We start from the raw sequence: 10,452 nt of genomic DNA, 5'->3' as shown, positions 1-10,452 counted from the left end.
TTAATACAAACCTATTCTCTTCATTAGAAATACATTTCACTTTTCAAACAGATTGTGAGCTTCTACAGAGGGAGTTTCCTGAAAATTGATTTAACACTAGTTGTCTAGAAAGCTTTTGATGGTAACACGCACATTAACATTCAGACCCAGACTGTAAACTTGCTTCTTTAGTTTTGGTCGGGATCCAGAACCTCAAACAGCTCATTTAAGGTTTATAAATGGGTTTATACCTTAAGTACATATACATTATTTCTCTGGTTTATCATTGGTAGTTCTGGCTTGTTCAATCTTGAAGTCAATGTTCCAAAACTCAAGCTTAAGGCATACGGCAAAAACTAAAAATACCCCATCACCACCCCCCCTGCACTTAATGTAAACACAGTTTATACAGTTAGAAGTTTGCACGCTCCAGGCCTTACGTTGTCAACCCATCCATGTGGTTAATGCATCAAAAGAAGCTAAATGATAACGCCGGCTACGGATGTGCAGTAAATTGATGGGCTGCACTCGGGCTGAGACTCAGTAAAAGGTTTAAATTCTGCATTTACTGCAGATAAATGAGCTGGATCCTTGTTCCTCTGCCTCTTAACTGGATATCTGTTACACAGGAGGATTTAACAGCAGAACAAATGACATTCTCTCTGTGGTAAATGAGCTGAAACACACTAAAGCACGGCCGTGACATTTCCCTGGTAAACATTTAGGATACGCACACATTTTACACGATACAGCACACAGAGAGGCTTCGTCGATAAGTTACGAAACATTTCATAAAATTATCACAGGATCAGGAAGAGGAGTTTCACAGCCGTGTGTCTTGTCGTTGAGATTGACTGAAGTTTTTCTTGCATCGTGTTGGATGTAGAAGACGAGAAGCAGCGGGGGGGTCAGTATCTGTGAAGCAGGAAGTTCTGGATGGGCCCTGGCAGAGGTAACGCAGGTATGTGGGTGAGGCGACTCTTGCCCATCGCTCTCCGGATCCTGATCCGACACAAGTGGGTCAACCGGCGAGGGCGTCCTGACGAGAGAGGAGGCAAAGGGGCGGAGCTACTTAGCAGCTGCACTGTGATGCACAGGGTATTTCTTCTTTCATATTATCATGTAGTTATCTCAGTGTGAAGATGTTTGTAGATTTTCCTGTCAGTCATGTTGTTACTAATGTAAGTTCCTCTTGATCACAACAATAAATTACATTTTCCCTGTTTTGTTCTGACAATTGAAAATCCATTTAAGATCATAAAAATAATAAAGATTGGTGCAATTTCTGCTGCATCACAATCTGATAAACCTCCTCCTTGAAACCTCTTCCTTGAACAATTCCCTCCCCCCCCACACATTTCTTTACTCACTCTTCGCCTCCAGGAAGATCCCGAGCGCCTCAGGATCCAGCTTCCTCCGGTTCGGAGCCTCCAGCGCGGACTCGTCCCAGGGCACCAGCGCCGGGTCGGCCCCGTGGTCCAGCAGCAGGTGGATGAACGCCGGCTCGCAGCTGTGCCGCAGCACGGCGTCCAGCAGGCAGGAGGCCAGGCCGCGGGTCAGCGCCTCGTGGCAGACCGGCCCGTTGTAGTTGAAGTCGGGCTGCGCGCCGGCCTGGAGCAGCAGCTGGAAGCAGTGCAGGTGGTGGTAGGCGGCGCTGATGTAGAGGGGGCACACCACCAAGGTGTTGAGGGTCCGGGCGCTTAGGAGGAGCCGGGGGCCCAGCTGGTGGTCCATGTCCACATCAGCATTGAACCTGGACAGAGGGAGAAGCATGGATATGGTTTAACAACTTGATTTTAAACCTCATGGAAAATATAAAGGTTGATAGAGAAGAAACAACCTTGACATAACACCTGAGAGAGGGTGTTTTACTATAAATATGTGGATCCAGTTTGAGCCAAGAAATTAGATATTGAGGAATGCATCTAGAGGCGGTGGACTAGTGGCAGAAACTTGGACTATGGGCAGAAAAGGTCTCTGGTTCGTCTCTGGTTCGACTCCACGGAGAAACAACAAAAAGACGAACCTGGATTGATCTGTCCAAAAATCCAAGAGGATTCTCCCTACCCTGTCTAGTGCCCCTGAGCAAGGCACCTTACTCCCCCAACATCTGCTCCCCAGGCACCGTACACGGCTGCTCACTGCTCTGTGTGTCCTGCACCAGATGGGTTAAAAGCAGAGGTTAAATTTCCCTCCTTGCATGAGTGTGCCTGTATTTGGGATAAATAAAAATGTATCTTAATCTTAATCTTAGATTCCAAATAAGTGGAAATAACACTTTTCATGTGCCTGCTGCTGCACCCCCCCCTCACCTGAGTGCTCTGGAGATTTCTGTGTTGTTGTTGTTAAAATGAGAATCTCCTGTTGCATTTTCCATGTGTGAAAGGTAACCTCCAGAGAATGAGAGGAGAGAACCACTCCTCCCTGTCACCGGTATTTAATGAGTCAGACACAAGATAACACAAGACTCACTGAGATAAATTATATTTCATTTACCAGTATTATCTGTGAACTCTTCTCAATCAACCTGTTTCTTTGAGGGAAGAAAATAACATCTATATGTTCTGTTTTAGATTAATTCCCCAGTCCTCACCGGATGAGCTCCTGCAGGATGTCCAGCCGTCCCACCCGGGCGGCGTGGTACAGGGGGGTGCTGCGGTGGTGCCGGCTGCCGTTGGGATCCGCTCCGGCCTCCAGGAGGATCCGGACGCACTCCAGGTGGCCGTTGACCACGCCTACGTAGAGCGCCGTTTGGCCTTTGACGTCCACCAGGTCCACGTGGGCTCCCTGGGCGAGCAGGTAGGCCACGCAGGGGGCGTGTCCTGCTGTGGCTGCGATCCGCAGAGGAGTGCAGGGCACGCAGCCGCAGCACCACACCGACTTCTCATTGATGCGCCTGGCAGGGACACACGGGAGCGGTTATTAGCTGCAGAACTAGATCCAACAAATTAGAGTTGTCACAGTTACACATTTAAAACCACACAAAGAAAACAATTCCAAAATCTGTTCTTAGATTCCTACACTGGCTGCCACAGGGTTGATTTCAAAGTTTTAAGTTTGACTGCTGACTTTCAAATCTTTTCATGGAGCTGCCACAAATACACAACATATATGCTCAGTGCATAACTGCACTATAACCCTGTGAGACCTTTGAGATCACTGGAGTTTGGTCTAAACATAGAGAAGCAGCTTTGAGTCACCGGCACTGGAACCAGCTACCTGATGGATTCAGGATGGTTGCAGCTTTTAAATTCAGATTGAAAAAGTTTTTGCATTCGACTGAGCTATTTTACAAGATGATCATTGTATTTTATTCTATTTTTATTTTACTTGTATTATTTGTCTCCTTCAAATGATTCCTTATACAGATTAATCCCATTTCTGCCTTGTACCTCTTTTAATCTCTTAACCTCTTTTAATCTACTCTTGATTTAATCTCTTTTGGAAACAGTTTTAAACTGTGCTTCCTGATTTTGAATTGATTTATTTTAATTTCAGTCTCTGTGTTGATTTCAATGTCCCTTTATATCACTTTATAATTTACCACTGAGTGAGAAATTCGCTTTAAAAACAGAATTGTTTATTTGCCAAAATTGCGTGATAGAATAAATGGCTTTCAAGAACTTTGGTCAACATGAGATAGGCGGTTCAGGGAAAACCCACTGAAGTAAAACCAGCTAAACCTTGTGTAAGAGACATGAACTTTGGTCCAAACCAGTAATAATGGGTTTGCTGTGTGTGGAGATAGAAAGCAAGTATGATTGCTGCACACAACCACTGTGTGTGGATGAGGGTTAAAAGTGGGTCGACCACTGCAAGGTGTGTTTGTGGCACCGAGCTGATCCGGGCTCTGACTCTGCAGGTTCCAGTGTCTCATGTTTGTGTGTCTGCTGTGGCCGCAGTCTAAAAGCAGTGAGGAACAAAGTGATGAAGCCAGCAGCACCCAACATGTGGCTTGTGTTATGCACAGTGGTGTATAAAGTACTTGAAAGCCATACTTGAGTAAAAGTACAGATATCTTACCTGAAAGTGACTTCGGTAAAAGTAAAAGTCACCCGTCAGAAAATGACTTGAGTAAAAGTCTTAAAGTAGCTCATATTTAAAGAACTTAAGTATCAAAAGTATCTGGTGTTGAAATGTACTTAAGTATCAAAAGTAAAAGTACAAAGTGCTTTTTATAGTAGTCCTAAACAGACACAAAACAATCCAAAATGTTTCTCCTCAAGATTTATCTCAACGGACTGAAAATTATAACAACAATATGAATAATATAGAATCTGACTCTGTAAACGGTATGGTATATTATATTAAAAACTCATGTAAAGACCTAATGGAGATAATGTATTTTTCTGAATGAATTCAATATACAATTAAAGCCCTCAAAAAGCCAATTCATTTGCCTGAATAATAATAATAATAATAATTAAAGCCCTCAAAAAGCCAATTCATTTGCCTGAATAATAATAATAAATACACCTGTGTATTGATTTTTGTGAAGATCGGTCAATGGGAACACCTTCCGGGGGTCTCGGGCTGTCTCGGGGGGCACCGTTGAGCCATTTTGCGACGCCCATTGAAAATTCCTTCAGAATACGTAAATTTTCACCACTTTCTAACTTTCTGCAAATTTTGGTAAGAAGTTGAGCATGTTAAAGCCCTCAAAAAGCCAATTCATTTGCCTGAATAATAATAATAATGAAAAAACAAAAAATAAAGTTTCCTTTGATCTAGGAAGACTGAAATCAAAGGATTCATGGTCCATGTTTGTCCGCGTTACAGAACATCGTGTTTTAATGGCGTGTAATCAAACTTTGACACCACGCCACGGTCACACCGTGTGATTAAAAAAAAATCTGTCAGTCAGTTTTTATCTCCATCTTGTTGTGATGACACTCATCTCAATTTGAAGTTGATCCGATGAAAACCCTGGTACAAGTGTATCAAAGAAAAAATGTGGAATATGGCCAAAATGGCCACTAAATGCAAAATAGCAGGCTTCCTGTTGTGTTTTTCCAATTGCACCAAGAGACTTTTTTGTTTGTCTGGTCATGATACACCTGTATATCGATTTTTGTGAAGATAGGTCAATGGGAACACCTTCCGGGGGTCTCGGGCTGTCTCGGGGGGCACCGTTGAGTCATTTTGCGACGCCCATTGAAAATTCCTTCAGAATACGTAAATTTTCACCACTTTCTAACTTTCTGCAAATTTTGGTAAGAAGTTGAGCATGTTAAAGCCCTCAAAAAGCCAATTCATTTGCCTGAATAATAATAATAATAATAATAATAATAATAATAATAATAATAATAAAAATTTTAGGGCTGCAAAGCAGCACTGGGTGGGCCCGAGCACATCCATTTTGAAGCGTTGCATGCTTTTTGTCTGAAAAAACAAAAATAACCAGTTCTGAGAGAGAGAGAGACGTAACCTTTGCAAGACATAAAGTTTCCTTTGATCTAGGAAGACTGAAATCAAAGGATTCATGGTCCATGTATGTCCGCGTTACAGAACATCGTGTTTTAATGGCGTGTAATCAAACTTTGACACCACGCCACGGTCACACCGTGTGATTAAAAAAAAATCTGTCAGTCAGTTTTTATCTCCATCTTGTCGTGATGACACTCATCTCAATTTGAAGTTGATCCGATGAAAACCCTGGTACAAGTGTATCAAAGAAAAAATGTGGAATATGGCCAAAATGGCCACTAAATGCAAAATAGCAGGCTTCCTGTTGTGTTTTTCCAATTGCACCAAGAGACTTTTTTGTTTGTCTGGTCATGATACACCTGTATATCGATTTTTGTGAAGATAGGTCAATGGGAACACCTTCCGGGGGTCTCGGGCTGTCTCGGGGGGCACCGTTGAGCCATTTTGCGACGCCCATTGAAAATTCCTTCAGAATATGTAAATTTTCACCACTTTCTAACTTTCTGCAAATTTTGGTAAGAAGTTGAGCATGTTAAAGCCCTCAAAAAGCCAATTCATTTGCCTGAATAATAATAATAATAATAAGTACAAGTGTATCAAAGAAAAAATGTGGAATATGGCCAAAATGGCCACTAAATGCAAAATAGCAGGCTTCCTGTTGTGTTTTTCCAATTGCACCCAGAGACTTTTTTGTTTGTCTGGTCATGATACACCTGTATATCGATTTTTGTGAAGATAGGTCAATGGGAACACCTTCCGGGGGTCTCGGGCTGTCTCGGGGGGCACCGTTGAGCCATTTTGCGACGCCCATTGAAAATTCCTTCAGAATATGTAAATTTTCACCACTTTCTAACTTTCTGCAAATTTTGGTAAGAAGTTGAGCATGTTAAAGCCCTCAAAAAGCCAATTCATTTGCCTGAATAATAATAATAATAATAATAAGAAATTGAGCATGTTAAAGCCCTCAAAAAGCCAATTCATTTGCCTGAATAATAATAATAATAATAATAATAAAAATTTTAGGGCTGCAAAGCAGCACTGGGTGGGCCCGAGCACATCCATTTTGAAGCGTTGCATGCTTTTTGTCTGAAAAAACAAAAATAACCAGTTCTGAGAGAGAGAGAGACGTAACCTTTGCAAGACATAAAGTTTCCTTTGATCTAGGAAGACTGAAATCAAAGGATTCATGGTCCATGTATGTCCGCGTTACAGAACATCGTGTTTTAATGGCGTGTAATCAAACTTTGACACCACGCCACGGTCACACCGTGTGATTAAAAAAAAATCTGTCAGTCAGTTTTTATCTCCATCTTGTTGTGATGACACTCATCTCAATTTGAAGTTGATCCGATGAAAACCCTGGTACAAGTGTATCAAAGAAAAAATGTGGAATATGGCCAAAATGGCCACTAAATGCAAAATAGCAGGCTTCCTGTTGTGTTTTTCCAATTGCACCAAGAGACTTTTTTGTTTGTCTGGTCATGATACACCTGTATATCGATTTTTGTGAAGATAGGTCAATGGGAACACCTTCTGGGGGTCTCGGGGGGCACCGTTGAGCCATTTTGCGACGCCCATTGAAAATTCCTTCAGAATATGTAAATTTTCACCACTTTCTAACTTTCTGCAAATTTTGGTAAGAAGTTGAGCATGTTAAAGCCCTCAAAAAGCCATTTCATTTGCCTGAATAATAATAATAATAATAATAATAATAAATACAAATATATATACAACTAAAATATATGAAAATATAACATTTTTAGGGCTGCAAAGCAGCACTGGGTGGGCCCGAGCACATCCATTTTGAAGCGTTGCATGCTTTTTGTCTGAAAAAAACAAAAATAACCAGTTCTGAGAGAGAGAGACGTAACCTTTGCAAGACATAAAGTTTCCTTTGATCTAGGAAGACTGAAATCAAAGGATTCATGGTCCATGTATGTCCGCGTTACAGAACATCATGTTTTAATGGCGTGTAATCAAACTTTGACGCCACGCCACGGTCACACTGTGTGATTAAAAAAAAATCCGTCAGTCAGTTTTTATCTCCATCTTGTCGTGATGACACTCATCTCAATTTGAAGTTGATCCGATGAAAACCCTGGTACAAGTGTATCAAAGAAAAAATGTGGAATATGGCCAAAATGGCCACTAAATGCAATATAGCAGGCTTCCTGTTGTGTTTTTCCAATTGCACCCAGAGACTTTTTTGTTTGTCTGGTCATGATACACCTGTATATCGATTTTTGTGAAGATAGGTCAATGGGAACACCTTCCGGGGGTCTCGGGCTGTCTCGGGGGGCACCGTTGAGCCATTTTGCGACGCCCATTGAAAATTCCTTCAGAATACGTAAATTTTCACCACTTTCTAACTTTCTGCAAATTTTGGTAAGAAGTTGAGCATGTTAAAGCCCTCAAAAAGCCAATTCATTTGCCTGAATAATAATAATAATAATAATAATAATAATAATAATAATAATAATCCTTACAATTTCAATAGGGTCTCACCAGACACCTTTGATGTCTGTGCTCGGGCCCTAATAATGTATGTAATGTATAATTTTACAAATTTTGAACCCTAGATGAGAGAGAGAGAGAGAGAGCTGCGTCAACCTCCGCTGCTCAAGTAACGAGCCAGTTTGAGAATGTAAGAAGTAGAAAGTACACATATTTTTGTTCAAATGTAACGAGTAAAAGTAAAAAGTCGTCAAGAAAATAAAAACTCAAGTAAAGTACAGATACGTGAAAAATCTACTTAAGTACAGTAACAAAGTATTTCTACTTCGTTACTTCCCACCACTGGTTATGCACGTACAGTATATTAAGACTGTTGTGGTGTGGGTGTGTAAGGACACACTCCTCAGCGTGTGTGTGTCCACTCCAGCCGTCACTCAGCAAACAGAAAGCCACACGGCGCTGAAACCACAAACCACTGAGCGCCCTGGACGAGGAGCTACGACTTCTGCTGGAGTCACACGCACACAGAACCCCCCCCCCCCCCCCCGAGGGACAAACACAGCAGATGTGTGTGTGTGTGTGTGTCCTCCTTCGTATACGCACAACCCGGCCTCACCGCCTGAAGTCGTCCTCCTGCAGCAGGTTCCTCAGCGTGTCCAGATCTCCCACGTAGGCGGCGTTGTGCAGCCGCATGTCGTCCGGCTCCACAGGTTTGTCACAGATCTGCTCCTGAAGCCACGCCTTCAGGTTCCGGCCTGATGAGGACACACAACCAGGCATCAGAATCACAACGCCTGATCAGAATAACACAATAATCATATATCATGCACACAGAAGTGGATGCAGGCTAAATAATTGATGTGTTCCATTAGATGCTTACAAACAGATACTTCAATATGCACAGATATTGTGTTTTTAATGTTACAATTACTATTTTACATGTGTTCCTATGACTGGGTTTCAAAATAAGCCCACACACAGCTCGTCTTGTTAGATCAATCAATCATAACAGTGTAATTGATGGGGGAAATGGTACGGTAACCAAGGTAACCGTATTACACTGCTGGAAGTTTAGATGTTTACTGGATCTATAGGACCACACCTCATTACACAAACACACACAAACACACACACAAACACGTGTCTCCATGACATCACATCCACTTCACTTGATTTCCAGGAGACTTACTCTACCCGTAACCATGGTAACTACTTACCTAACCCTAATATATGTCTCCCTTAAATTCCAATGATTTACATTATGGGGACTTACTTTTTGTCCCCATGAAGGAAGACAAGTCCCCGTAATGTGATACGGTCCTCACAACATGAGTATTACCTGGACACCACACACACACACACACACACTCACATACATACACACACACACACACACACACACACACACACACACATGTCCTCTGTGGTACCTGCACTGGTTGCACTGGGAAGACCAGACACTGTGATGAGCGGGGGGGGGTTGGTACTGGGGGGGTTGGTACCGTCCGCCGGTGCCTCTGGACCGGACTCCGCCATTGTCCTGGTCCTGGTCCTGGTCCCGGTCCCGGTCCTGGTCTTGACTCCTGGTCCTGGTCCTGGTCCCGATGTGTCCCGATGTGTCCGGAACCCACGTGTCCGTCCTCTGTGTTGACGAAGCCTCAAATATAAATAAACAGAGGGGACCGAGTGCATGACGTCATCTGCTACGCACTTACGCTGCAGTCACTTCCGGTCTACGTTCAGCTGCACGTAGTTAAAGAGGAGACACTGAAGAGAACCTGTTTGTGTGAATGTGTGGTAACGTGTTTATTAGAACCATATGATTGTATATCCATATGAGTCTTGTTGTGTACTTTATTTTGTTGATTAAAGGAAAGTCATTTAAAAAATAAAACAGCCAACATTACAACATTAGTTCAAACTTGTACAGTAATTCTACCACTACTACTGATAACAATAATAATAATAAATCCCAAACATTAGCTCAGTCTCCTCTGTACTAGTCCTTCATAGAATATTTTATTTTAGTTGTGTAGTAATAACACAGTTAGAGGATATGGGTCGCAGGGCTGGGAAATAAAACACTATCAATATTTATCATAATATAATTTCAATGGGTTTTAATCTGTATATTTATATAATTATTATTCATGAGCACAATGAGGAGGTATAACACAGTAAATTGACTTCAGATTTGTTAAATATTTAGCTGTTTACTAAGTTTTTTTCCTTCTCTGCTCATAAATAAGAATGTAAAACCACAACCTTCACTCAGGAGCACAAATGAGTCTTTAAAGTTAAATAATAATGTGTCATTAATGATCTATATCACCTGTTACGAACATTTTTTATCTTGATATCATTTCTGGCCACATCGTCCAGCCTTAACAGATCGTTAGAACCACAAAAAGGATAAACACAGACACTAATTACTGCTGAGAATAGGACGTTTTGCATGATTCTGTTGTGATTGTAAAGCTCAAAGTGAAGGATCCGAAGGGCCCCTGCTCCAAACACACACTGCACATACTGGATATCCATGTTTGTGTGTGTGGGCCTTATGCTAAGCTGTGTGCATGTAGTCAGGGGAGC

General features: G+C 42.0%; 1 protein-coding gene across 2 annotated transcripts; it reads right to left on the bottom strand.

The window, feature by feature from the left end:
* Nucleotides 1-737: 737 nt before the first annotated feature.
* On the bottom strand, nt 738-9,523 carry asb1 (ankyrin repeat and SOCS box containing 1). Of its 2 annotated transcripts, XM_061088340.1 has the most exons (6): nt 9,291-9,523; nt 8,477-8,615; nt 2,573-2,875; nt 2,006-2,134; nt 1,350-1,732; nt 738-1,018 (listed from the first exon to the last, which is right to left on the bottom strand). In XM_061088340.1, the coding sequence occupies exons 1-6, from the start codon at nt 9,394-9,396 to the stop codon at nt 888-890; spliced, it is 1,191 nt and encodes a 396-aa protein (XP_060944323.1). In that variant the 5' UTR covers nt 9,397-9,523; the 3' UTR covers nt 738-887. The 2 variants fall into 2 exon arrangements, with proteins under 2 accessions (XP_060944323.1, XP_060944324.1); XM_061088341.1 differs by lacking the exon at nt 2,006-2,134.
* Nucleotides 9,524-10,452: the final 929 nt, after the last annotated feature.

The sequence above is a fragment of the Limanda limanda genome, chromosome 16 (assembly GCF_963576545.1).
Source record: "Limanda limanda chromosome 16, fLimLim1.1, whole genome shotgun sequence".
NCBI lineage: Eukaryota > Metazoa > Chordata > Actinopteri > Pleuronectiformes > Pleuronectidae > Limanda > Limanda limanda.
This window is presented reverse-complemented; position numbering and strand designations above follow the sequence as displayed.